Below are 24,943 nucleotides of genomic sequence, written 5' to 3' on the forward strand. Positions count from 1 at the left end.
GCAAGGGCTTGGCCCTTTCATAGCACATTGAAATGACTGGGCTTATCAGGGCAAACAGGAGCAGGGTACAGATGTAGTCCGCACAGGACATCTGACCCTATGGAGCAGAGCTCTGCCAAGGGTCCTGCAATGGAGAACAGAAACCAATAGTCTGGGGCTGCTGCCACAAACGCCGTATCCTGTGGTCTGGTCGCATCCCTGGCCGCTCGCTCCCAGCAAAGCCTGGAAAGCAATGGAGTGGGACCTGCCAGGACCTGCGGGTGCTCTAACAGGGCTCCTGCAGTCAGCCCGTCAGCTGGGGCTGAGCCCAGCCACGCGGCAGGAGCGCGCATCCCTCCTCCAAGGGTAAGGGCTGAAAACACAGCAAATGCCAGCCAGCAGGATCGCAGCAGCGTGGCTGTCAAGTGCTGCTCATATCACTGGCGCCAAGGCCTCGGGTCTGTGCCCAGCACTCGGGGAGGCAGACTGTGTGCCTGGGTTCTGCAAAGCTGTGTGCTTTGGCATCCTCTGCCAGCATGGGGAAATCCTTGCATGGCAGGGACAGGGCATGGCCCAGAGACCTAAGCACAAGCGTGAGGGGATGCCTGACGGGACCTGCATGCAGCTGAAGCTTAAGACAGGCAAGCGCAGAGCTCACAGCCATGTGCCACAGCTCCCAGCAGGCATGGATGTACCCTCAGCCCAGTGTTACTCCAGCAGCAATGCAGGACAAGCCTTGCATGTGACAAGTTCATAGACGGCACAAATTTGAGAGGAGAGGTGGACACACCAAAGGATCGTAGAATCATAGAATCATAAAATTGCTCAGGTTGGAAAAGACCTTAAAGATCATCAAGTCCAGCTGCAGGGTTACACTGCCACCCAGATGGATCTTGACAGCAGTGAGAAATGGGTGACAGCAGCCACATGGAGCTCAATAAGGCGCAGTACCAAGTAGTGTCCTGGGGGAGGAACAGCCCCAGCACCAGGCCGTGCTGGAGGCACCCAGCTGAAGCAGCCCGGCAGAGAAGCCCTGCAGGTGCCAGTGGGCACCAGGCTGACCACGAGCCAGACATGTGCCAACCACATGGAAAGCTAACAGTGTGCTGGGCCGCACTGAGCAATATAATGCCAGGAGGTGGGGGAGGCAATCCTTCCCCTCCATTCAGCACCAGTGAGACCATACTTGGTGAACTGGGTCTGGTCCTGGGCTCCCCAGTACAAGAGACTTGGAGCCACTGGAGAGAGGCCAGTAAAGGGGCACGAAAACAAGGAAGGGACTGGAGCAAGTGTACTATGAGGAAACCTGAGAGAGCTGGGACTGCTCGGCCTGGGGAATGGGAGGTTCAGGGGCATCTCATCAATGTCTACAAATGCCCAGGGGGTGGGGAGGATGAAGACGGAGCCAGGCCGTGCTCCGCGGTGCCCAGTGCCAGGACAAGAAGCAATGGGCACCAACTGGAATACGAGAGGGTTCCTTCCGAACGTCAGGAAGTGCTTCAGGGCCGTGCGGGTGGCAGAGCAGTGGCACAGCTGCACAGAGGAGCTGCGGGGTCTCCTCGGAGATCTTCACAAGCCGCTCGGGCACGGCTCCGGGCACCCTGCGCTGGGCGTCCTGCTGGGGCAGAGAGCGGACAGACGGACGCGGAGGTGCCTTCCAACCGCAGCCGCGCCGTGACGCCCCGCACGGCATTTCCTCGCTCCCCTTTGCAGAGCTTCTTCCCTCAGCTCCGCTCCCGGAGCTCCGCAGCAGCATCTCCGCCCCTCGCCGCTCTCTCCCGGGGCGAGGACCGCGTTTCTGGTTGCGGGACGTGACGTTATCCGCCCGCCGGCGCACGCAGAGACGACCGCACGCAAAGCGGCAGCGGCGCAAAGGCAAACCGCGCTCAGGTGCGGCGGCGGCCCCGCGGCTCCGGCCCCGCAGCGAGCACCGCCCCGCCAGGGGGCGGCCGCCTCCGCCCCGCCCCGCCGAACCCGGCGCCGCCGCCCGCAGCCCCGCGGCCCCACGCCCGCCCGCGCCGCTGGAGGATGGTGGCGGCCGCCCGCCGCGGAGCGCTGCTGCTGCTGCTCGCCGCCCTCGGGGCCTGCCGCCCGCGCGCCGCCCGCACCGGTGAGTGCGCGCCGCGGCCTCGGCCCCCGCCCCGCCGCGCCCCGCCCCGGGGACCCGCGCCTCGCCCCGGGGCCCGGCGCCCCTCGAGGCCGGGAGGCACCGCAGGGCCGCGTGCCGCCGCGCCGGGCTCGGGGTCGGGCCGTGCGGCGGGGAGGGGCGGAGGGGCCGCCGCGGGCCGGGGGCTGCCGGGGGGTGGAGCCGAGCGAGCGGCTCCGCTTCCCTCCGGTGAGGGGTTCCCGGCGGGTGGGGGGGTCCGGGGTGCGGCACGCGGCGATGGGCCGAGAGCGGGATGGGAGCCGTCCCTCGGTGTGGCTCTCCCCGCGCTGCCGCCCGCCGTCCCGCGGCGCTCGTCCTTCGCTCCGGGACGGGTCCGAGGGCGGAGGTGTCCGGGGCGTCCCGCACCGCGTCCCGGAGGGGTGCCGGGCGGCCCGGGAGAGGGAACGGCGCCGAGAGCGAACGCCGCAGGGCTGTGCGCTGCGCTCCGGTGGCTGCGCTGGGAGCACAAACAAACGGAGCTGCTCTGCTGCCCGAGCGCCCGGGGATGCGTCAGTCCGGCAGGGCGCTGCCACCCCCCCGCTGCTGCGCGCTGTGCTGCGGGGCGCACATCGGGCGACGCGATAGCGGGAGCTGCTCCTGCTTTCCTTTTTCTTTCTTCTTCCCTTCCCAGCAGCTCTGTGCATGGCCTGCTTTCTCTTTTCTTCGGGGGATTTCGCTTTGTTTTGAAGGCCTGGTTGTCAGCGCGCAGCTCTGCAGGGCCCGCTGTGTGCCCAGGGCTGTGATCCAGTGCCCCTCTGGGTGCTGCTGTAGAGATGGTGTTCCTGCACGGCTCTTGGCAGTGCTTTCTGCCCCACTGGCTGCTCAGGCCCGGGGCTGCCCTCTGCTCCCAGCATTGTTTGCAGGCAGGCATTGTTTGCCCGGCCTGCCTGGTGCTGTGCTGGCTGCAGACAGGTTTGGCTGTCTCCCCGGGGGGCTGCAGGCAGGTTTCTGTGTGGTCACACGCAGTGAGGGTGAAGCCCAGTGTCACCCCGCTGGGGGCACGGCAGCCATCAGAGCCACCCAGGGACTGTGACGCACACTGCAGATGTGCTGGGCAGCCACCAGCCCTCCAGCGTAGCCTCTTCTGGCTCTGAATTTAAGGCCGCTGCAGAGCTAGGTGGTTCACCTGGAGCTGTGGGCTCAGGGCAGCGCTTCTCCTAGAGGAACCATTCCTGCATTGAGCTGGGGGATCCTCAGGGGCTGCCCTGGGCTGTAGGACCTGGTTTGTCCACGGCTGCACGGTGGCTTTGCAGCACAGCTCAGGCTGAAGCTCTGCTGCTGTTGGCTTTTCACCAGGCGGAGGCTGGGGATGTGCTGCAGTTTGGAAGTGCCGACAGCAGCAGCATCCTGTGGCTGGGAGCTTGGATTTACAGGGCATGCAGCGACTCGTGGGCTCCAGGAGACTTTTGGGGCTGCTCTGCCCTGTCCCTCTGTGCCCGGCTGCTGTCCACTGGGGCACTGCTGCACAGCCAAGAAGGGAAGCACTGGTGCTCCTTTCCAGGAGGTCCAGCAGTCCCCTGGGACACAGATGGTGTGTGGCACAGGGACGTCTTCACCTTGTTCTGGGATGGAGGAGGGCGACAGCTGGTGCTGGAGGTGGTGCAGCTGATGCTGGAGCTTTGGTGTTCCCCACGTGTCTGCCCAATGTGCACGGCTCCCAGCAGCACTCGTGTTTCCTGGCTGGATTTTCCAGAGCATCAGTGAGAGTCAAGACTTCTCACCGCTTCTTGAGAAATTTGGTCACCAAATTTGATCTGTTATTATAAATGAAAAGATTTCCCACATGGGATGGCAGCAGAGAGGGGTCTCGGAGCCCCACACCATGCAGGTTGTGGCGCTGCTGTTTCAGCCTGCGGCGAGCAGAGGCTTCCAGGCTTCTCTGCTTTTTCTTGAGACGCAGAGCATCATCTGAGTCATCGTGGTCACGATGGTCAATATCCTTCTCCATGCCTGTGTGACAGATGGATGTCACCCAAACCCCCTCTGCAGAGGGGGCTGCTGACCGTCCCTGCTGGCCAGGGCCACTGTGTGGAGTGATGCCACCCAGGACTGCAGCTGCCCTTTCTCCAGGCTCTACCCCCACAGCTGTTCTGCCACAGGAGACTCTGGTGCTGTTGTGGCCCCTGCAGAGCTGACCCCTCCAGCACACCCAGATGAGTTTGCGACATTTGCCTGAAACAGTCCTTCTGGGCCATCGGGGTATTAAGGGACGTAATCGGCTTAATACCGGCTTCGTGCTTAGGGGGTGGCTGGGGATGGGGGTATCGCAGGGTGGGGGCCGATGGGGACAGATGGGTCACAGGGTTGGGGCTGATGGAGATGGGAGGGGTGGCCCTTCCCCTGGGGACAGGGGCAGCGATGGCTCCTGCCCTGCACCTTAACCCCAGCCTGGGCCATGCATGTGGTGCTGTGCGCCCGCGCTGGGCCTGGGCTCTGCTCCCTGCAGCACAGGGCCCCGGGCTCCCGCCCCATGGTGCCACCACCGGGTGTTTTTGTGGGGCTCTGCTCCCCACCTGCCCGGCCCCGGGGCCACATCGCCTCTCCCAGCCTGTGTTCTGCATGTTTTATCTACAGCAGCTGTTGTGAGGGTAATAAGAGCACCGAATGGAGGCAGCAGGCCTATAATTAGCCGTTTCACGAAGTAAGGATAATTGCAAGGGGAAGAAAGTGGCCGTTAAGTGCCTGGAGCTGGGCAGGAGCCCTTGGGTGGGCAGGATGGCAGTGTGGTGCTGCAGCAGGCCGGGGCTCGGGCAGCCCCCGATTGAAGCATTTTGTTCCCCCACTCTGAGCGCTTTGCATGGGCTGCTGGAGCGCGCTGCACCGAGTCCTGTTCCCATATGGGCATTTTCCATTTCCTCCAATTGTGTGTTTTGAATTCAAGGAAGAAAACGCAGGCAGAGCGGGAGCCTTCACTCCATCCTCCCGCCCGCGGAGCGCCGCGATCACGGCTGCTCCGTTTTGTGCCCAGCCCCGTGCTGCCCCGAGCAGCGCCTTTCTGGCTTTCAGACAGAGCCCGCGTGGCTCCTGCGCTTTTGTTTCCCTTCTGAGGAAGGAGGCGGAGGTGGCACAGAGTGGGGACAGAGTCCAGCTCTGTGCATGGTGACGGTCCCGCTGCTGGGGATGCTGCGGCGCTGTGCGGCTGCCGGCGATTATCTGCGAGCCGCCCGCTAAGCTGGTAGAGAGAGACCCCGATAATCTGCCGGTAATGTGACCCGGCGCTGGGCTGCGGCGCGCTGCCGGCAGCGTTAATTCTTGGCTTCCTGGCTGGAAACGAGAAGCTTTGCTTGAGCCAGCTTCTACCTCACTGAGGATAAAAAAAAAAAAAAAAAAAAAACAAAAGAAATTTCTGGGCACTTGCTCAGCTGTTTCACCTGCAGCCCTTCCCCGGGGGCCCTGGACGTGGCCGTGCTGTGGGAAAGCACCATGCACCCAGTGAGGGCTGCAGGGCCACCTGTGAGGGGGACGTGCCCTCCGTGCCTGGAGCTGCAGGCGCTGCCCACATCTCTGGGCGCACTGGAGCTGGGGCTGCATTGGGGCTGGGGGCAGCGTGTGGTTGGGTGGCGTGGGCAGGTCAGGCAGACCCCCGTGCAGCTCACTCTGCTGCTGCCGCCACCTCCAAGCTGCTAGAGAGCGTTGTGTTAGCAAAATCGTGCCTGATCTGTCTTCACTAAAGGCTTCCAAATGTCTGCTGGAGGTGTGGGCCGCCAGCTAGGTGTGGGAGGGCTGTGGCTGTGGGAGCATCTGGCCCCGGTGGGCACAGCGCTGCTGCTCTGAGGCTGTGGGTCTCTGCTGTCCCCGCCTGCTGCAGCCAGCAACTGTCGGGTCAGGCCACCAGAAGGAAGGTCGGTGCTATGTTAGGCTGCAAGGACAGCAAGGTGCTTTGTGGCACCGCTGACAGCCTGCAGTCCCCGTGGAGCCGCTTCAGGTCTCCCCTGCTCCATCCACGTCCCATTGTGCCCCATCAGCCTGCCCCGGGAGAAGCCTATGTGCTGCTTGGTTTGCACCAAGGAAATTGCGTGCAGCATCTGTTTCTCCTCCTCTTTCTTTCTTTCTTTTTTTTTTATTTTATTTCTTCCTGATTATGTGAAGCTAATGATGCGTGGCTGGAGTGTAGCCCTGCTGCTGCAGAGCTGATACCAAAACCTCCCTCTGGAGCTGACCAAGAGCTGTTCCCAAGAGGAGGACAGTGTGACCACAGTGGCCACCGACCCACCTGCGGGTTCCTGTCCCTGTTCCCTGCTGGCCCCAGCTCTCTTGTGGCTCTGAGCGTGCCAGCAGCCTTGCCTGCTCTTGCAGCACTCGGGAGCCATTTCCATCCCCCACTGCCATCTCCCTTTCCTGCAGCGCCCATTAATCCCACTCCCGTTTCCATAATGTGCCCAGCAAATTGCCAAGGCGGTGAATTGTAATTTTTCTGCCCAGTAAGGGGTTCTAAGAGCAATGAAGTCCTGCTCCTACAGCTGGCACAGGGCAGGGCCCTTCTGGGAGAGGTTTCTTCTGCTGTGAGGCCCCTGTGCATTCTTCCCAGCAGTGAGGCAGGTGGTGGCGACCTCATCCCAGTGCGTTCCCCTGCCCTGTGCCACCTGGGGGCAGGCAGACCCAGCCCTGCCCCTTGTCACTGACCCTGGCACGGATCCTTACCCGTGGCTGTGGCACGGGGCGCGTTGGGGGCTGCCTGTGCCGGATCCCTGTACCCTCCTGGCTGGCGAGCACAACATCCAAACAAGGCGAGCGCCGTGAGGCACGGGCTGGGGAAGGCGCTGGCGTTGCTCAACCAAACCTGCCAAACCAGGAGGTGGGCGAAGCTGCAGGGTGATTTATTTGCAGCCTTTGGCGTGGCACAGCAGGAACGCTGATGCAGGTTGTGTGGGAGGTTGGTGGCAGCAGGGCAGCGGCGTGGGGTGCGGGCTGCGTGGCCGTGTGCTCAGCTCCCAGGAGCAGCAGTGCAATGTGGCTTGTGCAGGTTTTGCTGCCTGCTTCTAAGTGCAAGACCGAGGGACGAGGGCCAACATGCCAGCTCTGCGTGCCTGTTGCAGAATCCAGTTGCTGGGGTTTGCACTTAGGGAAAGCACTTGTGGAGCACCGGGGGCAGGAGGGGTCACTGCACTGCATTTTGGTGACAGGAGCACAGCAGCGATGTGAGCAGAGTGACACTGCCAAGGGGCTGTGAGCTGAGGTCAAGCAGCACATGGCCATGCAAGGGAACACAGCCGCTGCTGCACACCTGGAGTGAGGCTGGGAGGAAAGCCCCAGTGCTGCCAGCTCACAGGAAAGGCTCGGGGGCAGGCAGGCAGGCAATGAGCGGCTCCCACGTCACCAGGCCGGAGGAGGAGCAACCTTGGAGCACCGCTGCGGGCTCCCACCAGCTGTGCCGTGCTCTCTGCTGCCTTTACCTGTGCTGCTGAGTGCTGCTGGGTCGTGCCTGCAGCAGTGCTGGAGGTTCTCAGGAGCCTCTTGGGTGCACTGCTGCACTGCTGGGTGCACTGCTGGATGCATTGGTGCACTGCTAGAATCACTGCTGAGCTCCTGAATGCCCCACTGGGTGTGCTGTGCTGGCACTGGCAGCAGAGCTGGGGCCCTGTTAGCCCAGAGGCTGGGTGTTACCCGTGTGCAGCACTCATATCAACCTCCTGCACTGATTAATTTCCCTCTTACGTTAACTTTTACCTTTTCACCTGCTGCATTTATGCACCAGGGAAGTTTCCTCTGTTCCATTAATACCCGGATATCCTCCTAGAATTTATTTCATTTTCACCTGTATGTTTTGGCCAGGATGTGAAAAAAACCAAAACCCTTTCCCTGGGGCTGTGAATGCCAGCAGCTCCATGTGCCATCAGAGTGCCCTGGCAGGCATGCGGCCTTGGTGCCAGCTGTCCCCACGTGGGTCCGTGGGGATGGGGAGTGCTCTGGGGAGCTCTCTGACCCGGGTCACCCATTTTGGGGTGTGTGTGCGTGTGTGTTTGTGTGTGCGTGCACCAGCAGCTCTCTGAGCAGCTCCCGTGCTCGGCATTGGATCCACTCTCACATGCCCTTGGCTCAGGCTCACGCTGCTGTTTGTTTTTCCACGCTGGCTGCAAGGTATTGAGCTCTCTCAGCCCTCCTGGTGGGGCCTGCCCTTGGGGCACTGAGCCTTCCTCCGTGGCTCCCCACCAGAACCTCGTGCCAGGTTGCCTTTGCCTGCGCTGAGGATCGCTGCCCACCTGCGGGAGGTTCGGTGGAGCATCCTGCTCCCAGTTGGGTGCTGGGCCCCACGGCCTGGCTGCTGGGGCACAGGGCAGGGCTTTGGAGGGCTCCAAGGGCCCCAGAGCCAGCATGGCAAAGCGGGGAGCCCCAGCAGCACACCCTGCAGCGATATCTGCTCGCTAAACACCGATTGATGAAACATCGGGAGCTTAATTAGATCAGTGCCCGTCTGTCTCGCTCCTAATCCCAACCCGTGACAGCTGCACAAGCACAGCTCGTTCCTCAAACAGAGATAACGACCTATTATATATTGCAGGCTGCTTTATTTAACTGGTTGCTGGGTGCTGGCTGAGCACGCCAGGGCTGTGTGTCTGTCACTGCCTCCCCTGGGGCCATGGGCGTCCCCGGCCCTGCAGCTGCCATGGAACCTTCTCTGCACTGAAGCTAATGTTTGAAGTTTTGGTGTGGTTTTAAATGAAATCAGCATGGCCTTCAGTGAGAGACGAGGGTGGGTGAGTGGCAAGTAGAGGAAGTCCAGCTCCTGTGCCTAAGCCTCCAACTATTTTCCCATTGTGCATTAATTCACCTCTCTGCACAGCTCTGCACAGCTGAGCCCTGCACTGGCTCCAAACAGATGGCCTTGGGCTGGGCTCTGCCATCCCAACACCCTGCCATCCCAACACCCTGCCATCCCAACACCCTGCCATCCCAACACCCTGACATTCCAACACCCTGACATCGCAACACCCTGACATCCCAACACCCTGACGTTCCAACACCCTGCCATCCCAACACCCTGCCATCCCAACACCCTGACATCGCAACACCCTGACATCCCAACACCCTGACATCCCAACACCCTGGCAACCTGACACCCCAACACCTTGACATCCCAACATCTTAACACTCTGACACCCTGCCATCCCAACACCCCAACACCTTGACTCCCCAGCGCCCTGACAACTCAGCACCCCGACACCCGAGTCTCAGTTCCACGAGTTTCCCTTTCCTGTTCTTGAGGGACAAGTAGCGAAGTTGTTCCTGATGGTGACAAGCAGCAGTGCTGAGGCCCAGGAGCGGGCTTTTGCTTTTTTACCATTTTTGATGACAGCTCCCACACGAGCATCGGCTGCGTGTTGATTTGGTTCTGGCTGCAGCCGCTCAGTTCTGTGTGGGTGCTGCGGGCGGGGGCTGAGCCCCCAACACGGGACAGGGATGTGCAGGAGGCACCGAGGGGAGGTGGGGCCCTGGGGCTCGGGGTCCCAGGCAGCGCCCAGCCCCTGCTCCATCTGACGCCTCTCCTCCTGTCCGCAGCGGAGCCGTGTCCGCGGCGCCTGGACTGCGCCCTGCAGCGACGGAAGGTCTGCCCGCTGGGATCGAGCACCTGCGGCCCCTGCCTGCCCAACTTCCTGGAGGACAGCCATGGACACTGCCTGCAGGAGAAGCGCTCGCCCAGCGGTACGTGCCCGTACTTCAGCCCTGCACCCCATGGGAGGCGGTCCCGTGTCTTTGCCCCAAGCTGGGAGCACAGTGGCACCGGCACAGCCCCTCTCCCACCTTCATACCCATCCCTGGGAACAAGGAGCCTGTGCTGGGAGTGCCTGGGGGCCCTTCCTGCTGGATGGGCACCTCTGAATGGGAGGGGAGAACCACAAAGCGAAGCAGCCTGGTGCTGTCAGTCAGAGAGATGGGTGCTGGAAAGGGGGTGATGGATGGGTGCTGGGTAGGGTCTGTTCGTGGCATTCAGCAGCAGGCAGGGGTGGGTGTCCTGCTTGTGTGCTCTGCTGGGGGGGTTGAGTTTATTCTGTGAAGTCTTGGGAGCAAATTTTCCTCTTAGAAGTGCTGCATCTCCATAGCAACCCAGCTCTGTGTCGGTGTGGCAGGGAGATGCGGGGCCACAAGCAGCATCCTCTGCTGGGGGTGCCTCCACCTCTGCTCCTCCCATCCCCACAGCCACCATCATCCCGGCTGTGGCTTCAGGCAGCATGCCGGCAGCTGGCTCGCCTTCGGCCCCTGTCTATGTAGGAGAAGACAGAGACTCCTGAATGCTCTGTTTGAGCATACTGGAGTCCATCAGCATCCTGAGGCTGCCCACAGCCCTTTGCAGGGAGGCACTGACTGCTCTCTGGGTGCTTTTGCATCCTAAGTGCTGATCCTGCATTTTGCTCAGGCAGTGCCTGGCTCCTGGCTGCATCAGTGCATCTGCAGGGTTCTGCAGGGGTGCAGAGGAGCTGCGACAGCTGCACTGTGGAGGGGAAGAGGGGGGAAGATGCAGTGCCAGCTTGGAAACTGTGGTTGCCATGCCCTCAAGGATGCCTAACCCTTTAAAGGGGCTGCCCACACAGCCGTGCTGCCCACGCCACCCCTTTAAAGGGTCAGGCATCCTTCAGATGCTTGCGACTGCCAGTGACGCCGATCCTGGGATCCCAGCTGCTCACTGCAGTGCTGCTCCTGCGATTGGCTCCCGGCAGCAGCGTGGGCAGGAGCCAGGGCTCCTCTCCCTGGTGTGGGCACAGAGCTGTGCGCTGCCGGCTCGGCTGTGCGGGGTGAGAAGCGCCGCTTTGGGTCTGGAGCAGATGATGCACGTGAGCCGCGTGTTCCTGCCGTTGGTGACGGCGTGCATGGGGATCTCGGCGTACCCTGCACAGCACCAGCACAGAGGTGAGACGGGCTGTGCGGGACTCTGCCTGCCTGCTGCGAGCCACCTCGGGCTTGTGGCGCGGTCTGAGCCCCCCGTGCTTTGGGAGGAGTGGGGCTGAAGTGGCGGTGAGTTTGTGCTCAGCGTCAGTGCTGCTGCTGCTCGGTCCCCGTGGTGTGGAGCCCACAGCGCGGCTGGAGCTGGTGGAGATGGGGCTGATCCTACAGAGCGTGAGGGAGAAGGAAGGGGGCTACTGGGCCGGCCCCCTCCCTTTAGCTGCACTTCCCAGCACTCAGCAGGGATCTGCAGCCTCGAGGCAGGATGGTGTGGACAAGGGGATTTGTAGCAAGGCTGCGCCTGCCTGCAGCATTTGGGCATTCCCACTGTCAGTGCACCTGGGACAGCATCTCTCCTCCTGCCTTCTTCCTCAGGAGTGCGAGGCTGGGAGCTGCTACTGCCATCAGAGGGCACCCAAGCCCTGCTGTCCCCAGCCTGCCAGCCGCCCCCTGTGCTGCCCTTCACCTTCACACATCCTGGGGCAGGGCTGCACTTCCTGCGCCGGCGCTTCACTGCTCCCTCCTCGGTGCCCCTCCCTGCACTGCAGGCAGACAGACGTGGTGGTCGCTGGGGAAGTTATTTCTCTGCTGCTGTTAAAATTAAATGCTTTTAAAAATGTAATGGCCAAGAATGAAGAGGCGAGCGCTTGTTTCAAACTGAGTGAAATTGAGGTGCGGGGATTTTTAGCAGCTGAAAGGGAATGTGGAAATAAGAACTGGTTGATGCAGGTGAGTCACTTGCCTGGGTTCTGCTGAAAGCGAGCACATGGCTGTAATGTTCTAACGCCGCTTTAAATGCACAGAGCTCTGTGCTCTGTGTCCCACAGAACCCTGTGAGCGGCCCTTTCTGTCTGCTCAGTGTTGGGGTGGTTTTTTTGAGTTTTTTAGATTTTTTTAGGCACATCACATCGATGCTCTGGAAATATCAGCAGTTACGGCAGCATCTGCCCAAAGCATGACTGTGACATGGGCCCTGCACCCCAATACTGCAGGCACAGACACAGCCCAGTTCTCCCAGGGATTCAGGGTAGGGTTGGGATTGGGATTGAGGTTAAATTTGGGGTTAGGGTTAAGGCTGGGGTTAAGTTTAGGGTTAGGGTTACAGCGATGGCTCTTCATGCTCATTTTGGAGCCTTGTGTGCACACATTTCAAACCAGGGGCTGAGATTCTCAGCCAAGCCTGTGATCCTAAAAGGCAGCAGTCAGGGAAGCACGAGGAGCAGTTCTGGGAACCATGAGGGCTGTGCCTCCCTCTGCTGAGCTAAAGTGGAACGGGTCACATAGGTGCTGAGCTGCGACCTCGCTGTCCTGCTGCACTCCAGCCCAGCCGTGGTTCCTGGGCCAGCCTACGGTGTCCCCGTTTGAGGCTGATGCTTGGCTTAGGCAGACAGGCAGTGGCTGTGAGTCACAAGGACAGGCGGGGGCGGCCGAGGGGCTCTGTGCCCAGCTGGGAAGGATCGGTGTTTATTTCCAAACACTCCAAGCGATGACAAATTCCAGAGGAGCTGTAATTGTTATAACCTTGAATTTTCCGGGAACCGAGCTGCCCGCACCTTGCCCTTGTATGTCTTGATTTACCCTCCAGGGCTTCCCACTGGGGACAGCCTTAATGCAGCAATTGAGAGGGAGCAGGGAGGTCTTCTGGCTTTGAAGCTGAGTTTGATCCTGTTAAAAGCCGCATATGTGAGCAGCGGGCACCGCGAGCGAGGCTCGGTGCTTCCCCTCCAGCTCCGTGCCGCTCTGCGCCGCAGCTCCACAGGAGGGCACCCCCGGGCTGTGCCACGCCGTGGGGCTGCAGGCTGAGCTCCACAGCACCGCCTCAGCCCCATCCAGGGTGATGCTCGCTCTGACCCCAGGCTGGCTTCTCCCCTGGCGGCCGGCCCGTGCGCCCACCTCACTCCCGTGTTTCTCTTGGTGCAGGGAGGACGTCTGTTCCCAGCTTAGAGGAAGAGATCGACTTTCTGGCAGACGTGCTGGCCAGGCAAGATGCTACCCGTCCCCACGCCCTGCGAGATGGCAAGCCCAGGAGTAAGTGCTGCTTGCGCTCAGTGAAGTCCCTCTCAGGCCCCTTGTGGGAGCTAATGGGGCAGGGGACTGCACCAGGGCTTCTGTCAGCTCCTGGATGGGACGGGGCGGCAGCGGCAGAGGCACAGGGCCACACGGCCCAGCCCTACTGCTGAGGTGTCCCCTGCTCGCCCAGTTCCTTACCCCAAGTGGTTTGGGTCGCACCAGCCCCAAACTGCATGGCTGCACATCAGGCACGATGGCTCTGCTCACACTGCCCTGCTCACACCACCCTGCTTACACTGCTCTGCTCACACCGCTCTGCTCACACTGCCCTGCTCACACCGCCCTGCTCACACTGCCCTGCTCACACCACCCTGCTTACACCGCTCTGCTCACACCGCTCTGCTCACACTGCCCTGCTCACACTGCCCTGCTCACACTGCCCTGCTCACACCGCCCTGCTTACACTGCTCTGCTCACACCGCTCTGCTCACACCGCTCTGCTCACACTGCCCTGCTCACACCGCCCTGCTCACACTGCCCTGCTCACACCGCCCTGCTTACACGGCTCTGCTCAAACTGCCCTGCTCACACCACCCTGCTCACATGGCTCTGCTCACACCACCCTGCTCACACTGCTCTGCTCACACTGCTCTGCTCACACCGCCCTGCTCACACTGCCCTGCTCACACCACCCTGCTCACACTGCTCTGCTCACACTGCCCTGCTCACACCACCCTGCTCACACTGCCCTGCTCACACCACCCTGCTCACACTGCTCTGCTCACACTGCCCTGCTCACACCACCCTGCTCACACTGCCCTGCTCACACCACCCTGCTCACACTGCTCTGCTCACACTGCCCTGCTCACACCGCTCTGCTCCCTCCGCCCTGCTCACACCTGGCTTTGTCCTGCAGCCACCCCTTCCCCCACCGGGAGACAGCGAGCGCCCAGCAGGCTGAGGCAGGAGCTTCTGCAGCGGGGCCCGGCCAGCAGCAAGGCAGCTGCCATGCTCCCCACCTCTACCACTGCCACTTCACCGAAGTACCCCGTGGAGGCAGCCCCTGTCCCTTCGAATGACGATGTGGTGCTCGGTAAGGCCGACGACAGGGGCAGTGACTGGGCTGGCTCTGCAGTGCTGGGGGTGCTGCTGCGCCCTGAGGCTTAGCTCGGTTTCCCTCTGCAGGGCTGATCGTGGTGTGCACACTGGCTGGGATCTCCGCTCTGATTGTGGCTGCAGTCTGCTGGTGCAGGTGAGCTGGGTCTGCTGGTAGCAGTAAAACCCTCGGTGTCCCTCAGTGTCCCTGTGCCCAGGGAGCTCTTCTCATGCTCTTCTCTGGGGCTTGGAGAGGGCTTGGAGGAAAGGCAAGAGCTGTCTTCGATGGTCCCAATGCAGACACAATAGTGTTCGTGTCCCCTTGAAGTTGGGGCTGGAGGACAGGCTCCTGGGAGCAGTGGCACCTGCTGTGGCATCACTGCAGCACTGGGTGCCAACACCACACACTGGTGGCTCATCTCCAGCTCCCTGTGTGCCATGGCCTGTGGGATGGAGGTGGCTGTGACTTTTCCTGTGCCATGGCACAGAACAGGAATCAGGGTGGGAGGGCACCTGCTCTTCCCTGGAGCTGCTCCTGCCAGCACTGTCCTCTCCTCCTGTCAGGCTGCAGAAGGAGGTCAGGCTGGCACAGAAAGCAGACTACTCAGCGCAGAGAGTGGCCAGTCCTCTTCCCTACGACAAGATCTCGGTAAGGAGCTGTCGCAGTGGGTTGGGATATGTTCCCCACGGGGCCCTGCTGGCTGGGCACTCTGCTCTCTGGAGCGCTGCCCTCATGCTGCTGCTGCTCTCTCCAGCCTGGGGACAAGACGCTGGCTCAGAGCGCCCAGATGTACCACTACCAGCACCAAAAGCAGCAGATGCTCTCCATGGAGAAGTAAGCAGCCTCATCTTTGCCAGAGCTGCCAGGGCTGAGCATCCCAAAAGCTCAGAGGACAGCTCGTCCTTCTGGAACCCCCCCACCCCAGCTCTGTCCTCGGGCAGCACCATCTGGGTGGCTGTCCGTGAGCTGGGATCCCGTTGACCTCCCCTCTCGCCACAGGCATAAAGAAGAGCCCAAGGTGCCGGACTCCGCCTCATCCGATGAAGAGAACGAGGACGGAGACTTCACGGTGTACGAGTGCCCCGGGCTGGCTCCGGTAAGGCGGCTGCAGGGCGGCTGCGGGGGGGTGCGGGACCCGTGCCCACAAGTGGCAAGAAGGCTTCACCAAACCCCGAAGCAGCCGAGCCCGTCTGCCTTCCCGCTGTGCCCTCAGCCCCGAAGGCTGCTGCGCTGTGTCCCGAGATGTGCCCCTCTATGGGGCCGGGACGTGGGCGCGGGGCGAGTGTCCCGTCCCGTCCCGGTGGCCTCGAGCACGGACTGTCGCGGCTCCTCGCCTCCCGGGGCCGGAGGGGCCACTTCTGGCCCAGCAGCTCGAAGGGACTCGAGGCAGGGCAGCTCCTGACAGCCCTGGGTACAAAGAGCACAAAGCGGTCTCGGAGCCGCCTTTCACATGGTAATGGTGCGGAGCCCGACCATCAGGGCTCAGATTAAGGGTCATCATTACGTCTTTACAGGCCCATTAAGGGACAGTTGACGCAGTCTGGGCGATGAACCCCACTGCTGCCAACGCGGCTCCGGTCCTCCCGGACGGGCTTCTGTGCCCCCCGAGGGCTCCGGGCCCAGCGCTGTGCACGGGGGAGGGGGGGGTTGACCCGCAGGCCCTGACCGGCCGCTTCTCCCCTCCATCTCGCTCTGCAGACCGGAGAAATGGAAGTGAGGAACCCGCTGTTCGACGACTCCTCCCTGCACCCCCCGAACCCCAGGGTGCACCCGTAACGCCCCGCGCCCGAGCTCTCTGCGGACCGCACGACCCGGGCAGGGCACGGCCCCCCCCGGCGGACTGCTCGACGCCTGCCCAATAAACACCCACTAACAGCCGTGGGACGGGGGCTGCCCTGCTTCAAGCGTCCTTGTCCTCTTTGCCGCTGTGATCGCGTCCCTGCTGCCGCCCGCTGCTCCGGGGCACCGAGGGGGCCGGGGATCCCTGCTGTGCTGTGCTTTGCGGAGGGCAGGGGTCTGTGTCCCGGTGCTGCATCCTCAGCACGGCAGCGACCCGCTGTGAGGTGGCCCTGAGCCGCCCCGTGCAACCCGTGGGGCCGGAGCTGAGAGCAGTCCCGGAGCCGCTGAGCCCCGGGGTGGGGGGATCCTGTGGGCTCACTGCAGGCGGAGGTCGTCCTCGAGGCCATTGCAGCTCGCCAGGATCTGACCCCAGGCCTCGGTGCGATGAACGATCCGAAGGGGTTCAGCATTTCAGTTTTAAACCGATGGGGGAGGAAGGAGAGGAGCGCAGGAGCTGCAGGCCGGGGGCACTCGCTGTTCTGCAGTGCTGCGCTGCTCCCTGAGCCCCATGGTACCCACAGGGTGAGCGTGGCTGAGCCCAGTGCCGAGCAGAGGCACCCCCTGCACACCATCTCCCCCAGCACCTGCCCTTCTCTGTGCCCACGGCCTGCCCGGCAGACCCACACCTTTCACAGCCTCCCTATGGAGCTGCCCTGAGCAGCTCTCTGTGACACGGGACAGCCTCCTTCCGTCCATCCTGGGCTCCCACCCTCCATCTGCACCCTCTGCCCTTGTCTGTGTCTGTGTAGAGCATGCAGGAGCCTGGGGCTTTGTGTCCTTGCCAGCTGCTGCCGACACATCCCTGATGCTCCAAGCCCAAAGTCTGCACTGCCCTCGGCCTGGGATGAGTTTGGGGTTGCTTTTCACAGATGTGGTTTCACGTCCAGAGCCCTGCACAGGCATTGCAGCTGCAGGTGCCCCTGCTGCATGCAGGAGGCCCATTGCAGGCGCAGCACAGCGGGGATGGCAGCATGGCCCCGTGGCAGCGTGGCAGTGCTGTGGGGCAGCGGTCATCACTGCACAGATCCTTTCTCTTTGCCGCGCTGTTACACGTGGGTCGCTGCCCCTCTCCCTGAGACCATTGTTATTGTATGGATTGTAGTTATTTTAAAAGGAGATTTTATTAAACGACCATGTTTGAGACCCATGCGAGTGTGTGCTCTGCCCCGCCACAGCTTTGCTCTGTGGCATTTTATAGGTAGCAGGCTGGGGCCTCGGACCGGGGGGGGTTGGGGTGCAAGGGGTCGGGGGGGCTGCTGCTGCTCCCCTGTTCTAAAACCTTCCCCAGGAGAGAGCGAGGGTGACCTCCCGCCCTCCTGCTCCAGCGGCAGAGCTCTTGGGCAGCGCTTCTCCCAGATGCAGTGAGAGACAGTTTCATTTCTTGCTTCTCAGATGGGGTTGTTTGCCAAAACATCCCCCAGGTTGGGGCAGGTTTCCCTGCAGAGGCGCTGGATGGGAGCCCCCGGCTGCCTCTGCCCGCACCCACCCGGCCCTAAATCACCCGGGGCGGTCCCTCCCACCCCGCTAATCTCTCGCCCCCCGGGGCCGGGCCCTTCGCACCTCGGCGGGGCTGGCAGATAAGGGCTATCGGTGCCCCCTCCCGCCAGCCATTGTGTAGCCGTTGGAGCTGCTCTCCCGGCCCTTTGATCACGGCAGCCCCCTCACGCTGATACCATCTTGTCTCCTTCGGGTTTCGGCGCTGCAGGGTCGGGTGCTATTGTGCAGCCCCGGAGGGTCCTTCGCTGACTCATCTCCAAAGCACCCGAGTACCATCGGGGGGCTCGGCTCACCCCTGCTCCGGGCTGCCCCCGCAGCTGGGGCACGTCTGGCACTGCCTGCACCCTGACACTGTGCTGGACTCCCCACCACACCGCCTGTTGTTCCTTCCTATGGGGGACTGCAGCCTCCAGCTGCAGCCCCGCATCCCTGCCCTGCAGGCAGCATCGCACCTCGCATCACCAGGGCTGTGCTGTGCGCTGACCAGGGGAAATGCAGCTTTCACACAATCACTGCCTCCAGAGCTCCTAGTTCTGGCTTTCCTTTGCTCCTGAAGCGCAGCGGCCTCTCAAAGCACACCCGGGTCTTTTGGCTTTCCCCACCAAAAAGGCAGCAGAGAAGGAAGAGCAGCCAGGTTCAGGTGCAGCAGGGCAATGCCCAAATCACACCCCAGGATCTGTACTGAGGAAGCCTTTCCAGGAAGAACAGTGCTCTGGGCACAGCCACCCTCCAGGATGCTCAGCTCAGCTCCTGTCAGCCCTCTTCAGCCCCTGCATCATCCTCAGCACTGCAGCAGCTCTCAGAGCCCAGAGAGCAGGGGGCCCCAGGCTGAGCAGAGGGGCATGGGAGCACAGCCATGGCTCAGGAAGGCACGCTCAGCCCTGGCAGCTCTGCTGGTGGAGCCAAGCAAACCACAGTGCCATGGAGGAGAGGCAGTTATCCTCCTAGGGATGGGACTTTGGTGCTGAGCCCAGTGCTCGTGCTCCTCAGGTGGGCCTGAGGTGCAGATGGGGACATGAGGTCCAGTCAGGCCCCATCCCCATCATGCGCAGGTCTGCAGCCCACCACACAGCTCTGCCTGGGCAGCACTAACTGAAACTGTGGCATCCAGCAGTGACGGCTGTGTCACTGACTGGCGGTGAATAAAACATCACCTTTGAGCACACACTCCTAATACCTTTTTTCTCCAAGGGAGAGCAAGCCAGAACACTTGGCAAAGGGAAGAGACAAATGTTTGCACATTTCTGCCGTCCCAGCTTGCTGCCTTCCTACCAAGCTGGGGAGCACACACAGTTCACTCCACTAAGCTTTTTCCAGCAGGATCCCACTGATCTCTGGCGGCTTACAGAGCTTGGGCTGCCAGCAGAGATTGCAGCTGGAGACCGAGTACAGAGAGCCTAAGGCATCCTGCCTGCAGCATCCCTCCTGCCCCGAGCACGCAGCTCCAGGGCTGCCCACCCCAAAGGGAGAGGAGATGTGAGCCCCAGCCAGCGCTGCACAGTGACCCCCAGAACAGCCAGGCACCTCGTACAGGCCCAGAGATCGCCCCATTGAAATGTACAGGGGACGTCGAGGAACCCCACTGACTCGCTCCACATCCCCCAGCTAAAACCATCACCGCCACAATGGGCCTTGCTCCTACAAAGGGACAGTTCAAAGTCAACGTCTCCCTTCCCCTCTGCCTGTATATGAAAGGGAGCAGGAATGCGTTTGAGGCCCTGGCGGGCGGGCGGCCCGTCCCTGCTTCCTGGGGGGATGGAGAGAAAGAGCAGGTTGGCAGGAGGAGGGGGCCCGGCCCAAGAACAATAAATCAAAGGGGAAGGGGTTACTGCCCAGCCGAGGCATCTTCTGAAACCCCGGGGCCGCAGCTGGAGCCCGGGAGGAGCCGGGGCTGATGGCTGCGATTGGAGCCCCACGGCGACACTTCCGCCACTGGGATGCGATGGCGCAGGGCATGGGGCGCTGCTGCTGCGGGGTGCGGTGCTGCACTTCTCTGCCCGATCTGCCCCAGGCCTGGCCGATACCGGCACCTGTGTCCGTTCCCGGGGCCGTGGAGCGAAGGGCCCCCACCAAACAGTTCCCATCCCAGGCGGCTCGCACAGACGTGGGGCTCTGCTTGGACTGCCCACGTCCCCACCGGCTTTTCGCATCCTTCCCAGGCCGTCCTGCTGGGGCTGCCTCCTGTCCTCAGAGCCACGGGGACGGGGTGAAGACCCACCGAGGGCAGCAGGACGACGGAGCTGGCCTCAACCCCTTTCGTCCCACCACTTTTCCCCTATATGACGGCCAATACAAGGGGCAGTTCCACTCCCTCTCGCACCCCTCCCGCTTCAGCGCGGCGCACAGCGACGGCTGCGGGAGCAGCAGCAGTGCCGTCCTGCCGAGCCTATCTCCTCAGCATATCTCAGGTGTGAGACTGCGGAGGCCAAACGGCGGCTCCCCGGTAATCCGGGTTAATAAACAGGAGAAGGTGCGGTCCAACGCCACGGCCCGCTTCTGGCCGCGGATCAGAGGGTCGGCCCCGAGCAGCGCTGGGGAGGAGGGAATGACGGGGGAAACGCTGCGAACCGCGGCCTGACAGCCGCACTGCGCCGGGGCAACGCGACAGGAGAGCTCTTCAGAGCAAATCTCAAGCGCTCCCATCGCGGGGCCGATCGGTGCGGGCGGAGGTCAGCACAGCGCACCGCAGCACTCCGTGCGGGGCGAAGGAGAGGAGCGCAGTGCTGCGGGGCCGGGCTGTGCCAGGGGAGCGCCGTGCGGGACACTGCGCCGATGGGCAGACGGAGGAGCGCGCTAAGGCCGTGCAAACACAGACGGCACCACCGTTCCCCGTTCCCAGGCGTCAGGGCCGCTCCCGCTGCGCCCGTGCCATCTCCGTGCAACGCCCCATCACTGCCCCGGGCGGGAGATGCTGCGCACAGAGCTCCGCAGGCGGGCAGGTCGGTGCCCCCCCCTCCTTCGCCCAACTGCCCAGGGGGCAGCGCGACGCGAACCCGGCCCCCTCACCCCCCAGAGAAAGGGGATCAAGTTCACGCCCGACCCACCGGCGGGGCCGCGCCGCCGGGGCCAATGGGGCGGGGGCCCATTTCCATACGGTCCGGCCCGGCCCGGCCCGGCCCTGCGGCGCTCAGTGGCCCCGGCGGCGCGCAGGCATGGAGGCATCTCTCGGCGCCCCGCGCCCGGCTTGAGCGCGGCGGCCGGAACGAGCCGCAACCCCCTCGGCGCCGCATGGAGCCCTAGGCCGCGGCCACCATGTTCAGCCCGGACGGGGGGCTGCCGGCCGCCCCATTCGGCCTTCTGCCCGACGGCGGCCCGCCCTTCCCGCGCGGAGGCTACGACGGCGCGGCCGCGCAGCAGCTCTTCTTCCCCTTCGCCTCCGAGCCCGACGGCGCCCGCGACGCCGCGACGGCCCGCGCCTGGCTGCCCCCTCCCGCGGGGCCGCCCGCCAAGGCGGAGGCGCGTCCGGCCCGGCCCTGCCGCCAAGGCTCCCCCGAGCCCCGCGCCGCGCCGCCCGCCACGCCCTGCTGCGGCCCCGCGTGGGCCTCGCCGCCCTGGCCCGGGCCCGCGCCCCCCGCGGCCACCGCCGTGCCCGGTCCGCCCTTTCCCGGCCCCGCGGCCGCCGCTTTCCCCGCCGCGCCCGGCCACGCGCTGTGCCCAGCCGCCCTGCAGCCGGGCTCCGGCGGCCTCGCCAACCTGGGCAGCAGCGGCAGCTCCAGCGGAGCCGCCAGCGAGGGCGGCCACTCCAGCGACAGCGGAGACGAGGTGAGCTCTCCCCCGCCCCGAGCCCCGCGCGGACGACTTTGCCGGGATGCGGCCGCCGCTCTCCCCGACGGCTGATCCGGTCCCGCCGACGCTGCCCGACCCCGAGAACGTCGCGTGTAGGTCCCGCCGCGGCCGTCCGACTCTGCGCGGGGCCGCGGTGAGCTCTGCTCGCGATGGGGTCGGGCTGCTCCCGGTTTCCCGGCCGTCGGGGCCCCGCGGCTGCGGCTCGGGCAGCGCTTCCTCGCCCCAGCGACGTTCGCTCGCGCGGCGCGGCTGCCTCCGACGTCGAGGCGCGCGCGTGTGTGCAGCTTTGCGGTCTGCGGGACTTCTGCGGTTTTTAACGTTCGGAGGAAAGGAGAACTATAAAGGCTCCGGGTGGCCGTGCGACATGCCCGGCTGCAGCCCTCGAGGCTGCGGTGGGAGTCCCCGTGCCTGTACTCTGACATGTCCCCGAGGTGCCCTTCGTCCGCTGTGCCCGCAGCATAGCGGGACATTTCTCTGCCGCGGAGGCAGGGAGATCTTCGGATGTCTCGGAGCGTTCGGCCCCTGCGGACTGTGGGTCCCTTCGGACCGCGCTCTGCGCTCTGCTCCGCTCCACCTCCGAGCATCGCATTGGGGACGGACATCGCGTGCGCCCCCACGGGTGGCTGACCGGCAGTTGTGCTTTGGGGGTTTTGAAGTTTTTTCTCGGCGTCGCGTAGAAGCGTCCATCCCAGGTAGATGCGCACCGGGGTCAGCAGCGGCGGGGTTGGATGGCGATCGTTTCAAAGTTTCTGCGTGTTTTCTCTGCGTGGGCCGGCCGCTTTTGTGTGAGTGGCCGCTGCACGGCAGGGCTCCCGAGCCCGGTGGAAAGAGCCGGGGATGCTCCTGGCTCCCCGGGGTCGGCGAACGCGAGCGGTTAAGGCTGACGCTTGCCGGCAGGAGGCATGTATGTAAAAGCCAAAAACCTGCTGCGAATGTGTAACTGGGTAAAAGGGTTGCGAAATGCCCACGGCAGCACTTGAAGCTGTAGCGGTGGCAGGAAGCCGATGCGCTCGGGAGAGCGGCCGTCCCGAAGTGCAGATCCTGGCTGGGGGAGCCTCGCGAACCGCGCGGCTGTCCTCACCCGCGGTATCTCGGGCCACTCACCGTGTGTCTGCTTCTGCCCCTGCCAGGATGCGCCGACCTCAGAGGAACTGGAACAGTTTGCCAAGGACCTCAAGCACAAGCGCATCATGCTGGGCTTCACGCAGGCTGACGTGGGGCTGGCTCTGGGCACGCTCTATGGTAAGAGGGGAATCCGGTGACCCAGCTGAGAGAGCACCGTGCTGGAACCGGGTCCCCGAGGAAGGGGATCCTGGGGGCTGCGGGCTCAACACTGCTCCCGGGGGGGGGCACAGGTCGGGGACCACGGTTTGGGGGAGCTGTGCGTGATGTGTGACTTCCCCGTGCAGGGAAGATGTTCAGCCAAACCACCATCTGCCGCTTCGAAGCTCTCCAGCTCAGCTTTAAGAACATGTGCAAGCTGAAGCCGCTGCTGCAGCGTTGGCTCAACGAGGCAGAGAACACGGACAACATGCAGGAGGTACAAGGCAGAAAATGCATCTGTCTCCCCTGTGTCTGCAGGGTTCAGTGGTGGGGTGCTGGGAGTGGGGTCGGCTGCAGGGAGTGAAGCAGCACTCTGGGCTTTTACTGCATCTCTGAGGCTGTGCTGGCACAGTTACAGGGAGAAAGCCTTTCCCTCGCAGTGCCCTGCAGCCAGCTGTGCCTGTCTGTGTGGGGGAACATGGACAGCCCTGGGTCACCCTGTGACCAAGTGTGGGGTCTCTTACTTCCAGATGTGCAATGCAGAGCAAGTGCTGGCCCAAGCCCGGAAGAGAAAACGTAGGACCAGCATTGAGACCAACGTGAAGGGAACACTGGAGAGCTTCTTCCGCAAATGCGTGAAGCCCAGTCCTCAGGAGATCTCCCAGATTGCCGAGGACCTCAACCTGGACAAAGACGTAGGTTTGGCAGGGTGGGGAGGGCGAGGGGGGTCCCAAACAGCTTCAGCTCCTGGGCGCCCTGTGGGGCCGGTTTGGTGCCAGGAGGTGGGAGGGTGGCTGCGCTAGGCGCCCCCCAGGCACTCACTGCGCAGTGCCGCAGAGCTCCACTCATCCTTGCCCCTCCTCCCATCTCCCCTCCCTCACAGGTTGTCCGGGTCTGGTTCTGCAACCGGCGTCAGAAAGGCAAGCGGCTGCTGCTGCCCTTTGGCAACGAGTCCGAGGGGGTGATGTACGACATGAACCAGTCCCTGGTGCCCCCTGGTCTGCCCATCCCAGTGACATCCCAGGGCTACAGCCTGGCACCGTCCCCCCCCGTCTACATGCCACCTTTCCACAAGGCTGAGATGTTCCCCCCGCCTCTGCAGCCCGGGATCTCCATGAACAACAGCAGCCACTGAACAGCAGTGGGGGGCAGGCAGCGGTGCACGCATCCAGAGGCAGCGCCCCCCCCCAGCCCTTCCCTGCCATGTGAGCGCTGTCCCAGCAGCGGCCCTGTGTGGGGTCAGCCCCTCCTGGCTCCCCCCTCCCTGTTACCTGCCTGGGGCCAGGGGGAGCCGCCTGTGCCAGGCCCCAGCCGAGCTCCTCTCCTGCGAGAACCAGAAAAAAGCATTTCTTAAATTGTTTTGGGGGTTGGGGGAGGGGGATTTGTTGTTTCTGGGTTTGGTATTTTTTTTAATGGTTTTGATTGTATTTCTAGTTTTTGAAAGGTGAAAATATCTTTGTAGTGATGGCTAGTTTCCCAGCTGCCTCCTCCCTGCCGTGTAGAGCAGGGCTGGGGTGCTGCGGGGCGGGGGGGCTCCTGCAGGCTCTGCGCCTGTCCGGGCAGCCGGGGGGAGCCGAGGGCCGTGATGGTGCTGGGGGAGCCCGGCAGTCCCCACCCCCCTGCCCACAGCACAGGAGGAAGGGTTGTGTTGCACCCACTGTGGGCAGAGTAGGGGGCAGGGAAGGCTGTGAGCCCACAGTGTCACCATGGAGCCAGTGGGGCTGACACCATCCTGTCCATGCTGCTAGCACCCCGTGCCTTTGAGCCTGCTGTAGTTGATGATTTATTTTTTTTTCCTTTAATCATATTCCCTCTGGCAATTAAATAAATCTCAGTGTTTTGGGGCACGAGAGCTAGTCAGCCCCTTCCTTTCTTTGCCTTTCTTTGCAAGGCCGGTCCAGCTGTGCGTGGTGTGGGTGGGCTGATGTCTGTGTCCTGGCAGGAGCTCTGCAGAACGGCAGCATTCCAGATTGCAGCAGAGCTGCTGCTTCGTGCTGCCCCAGGCTGCTTGGGTCGGTGGGTGCTGGCCCTGGGGCTGCCCTGTGCTGTGGGACCAATAACCCGTGCACAGCTCCAGGGCTGGGTTGCAGATCAGTGGGAGCACACCGTCTTTTCCTCTGCAAAAGCAGACATGTTAAGGAATATGTGTGTGTATGGAGTGGGAGGGGGTCACTTTCCACACCTACAGGGCTGCTGTGTGTAGGGGATGCACAAAGCAAGACAGGGAGAGAGCAGGATTATCCCAGCCCTGTTGTGCCATCACCCAGCCTCAACATCTGCTGCTGGACCCAGACAGGGGCTTCTTGATGTGTGCGGAGGCTGCCCGGGGTGCAGGGTGGCCACAGAGCAGGCTCAGGATGCAGGCACAGGAGCAGGCAGTGCCAAGTGGGCTGGGTGCTGGGTGCGCACGGCAGATGGTGTCTGCAGTGCAGGGTGTGTGATACGGGGTG

At 63.1% G+C, this 24,943-nt stretch overlaps 3 protein-coding genes across 4 annotated transcripts in view; all 3 read left to right on the forward strand.

The window, feature by feature from the left end:
* Positions 1-24,782, forward strand: part of LOC125702617 (lipocalin-like) — a 54,805-nt gene extending 30,023 nt beyond the window's left edge. The window contains exon 7 of the mRNA XM_048966153.1: positions 24,770-24,782. The gene's annotated coding sequence lies outside the window, so the exon portion shown is untranslated. The remainder of the gene's footprint in view (positions 1-24,769) is intronic.
* On the forward strand, positions 1,984-17,090 carry NPDC1 (neural proliferation, differentiation and control 1). 2 transcript variants are annotated; one of them, XM_048966148.1, is made up of 9 exons: positions 1,984-2,089; positions 9,623-9,766; positions 12,923-13,030; positions 13,929-14,105; positions 14,198-14,264; positions 14,672-14,756; positions 14,863-14,942; positions 15,108-15,204; positions 15,807-17,090. In XM_048966148.1, the coding sequence occupies exons 1-9, from the start codon at positions 2,008-2,010 to the stop codon at positions 15,882-15,884; spliced, it is 918 nt and encodes a 305-aa protein (XP_048822105.1). In that variant the 5' UTR covers positions 1,984-2,007; the 3' UTR covers positions 15,885-17,090. The 2 variants fall into 2 exon arrangements, with proteins under 2 accessions (XP_048822105.1, XP_048822103.1); XM_048966146.1 differs by lacking the exons at positions 1,984-2,089; positions 9,623-9,766 and adding an exon at positions 10,594-10,969.
* Positions 20,550-24,680, forward strand: LOC125702614 (POU domain, class 5, transcription factor 3). Its single transcript, XM_048966145.1, has 5 exons — positions 20,550-21,206; positions 22,361-22,472; positions 22,640-22,770; positions 23,024-23,188; positions 23,377-24,680. The coding sequence occupies exons 1-5, from the start codon at positions 20,697-20,699 to the stop codon at positions 23,626-23,628; spliced, it is 1,170 nt and encodes a 389-aa protein (XP_048822102.1). The 5' UTR covers positions 20,550-20,696; the 3' UTR covers positions 23,629-24,680.
* Positions 24,783-24,943: the final 161 nt, after the last annotated feature.

The sequence above is a fragment of the Lagopus muta genome, chromosome 19 (assembly GCF_023343835.1).
Source record: "Lagopus muta isolate bLagMut1 chromosome 19, bLagMut1 primary, whole genome shotgun sequence".
NCBI lineage: Eukaryota > Metazoa > Chordata > Aves > Galliformes > Phasianidae > Lagopus > Lagopus muta.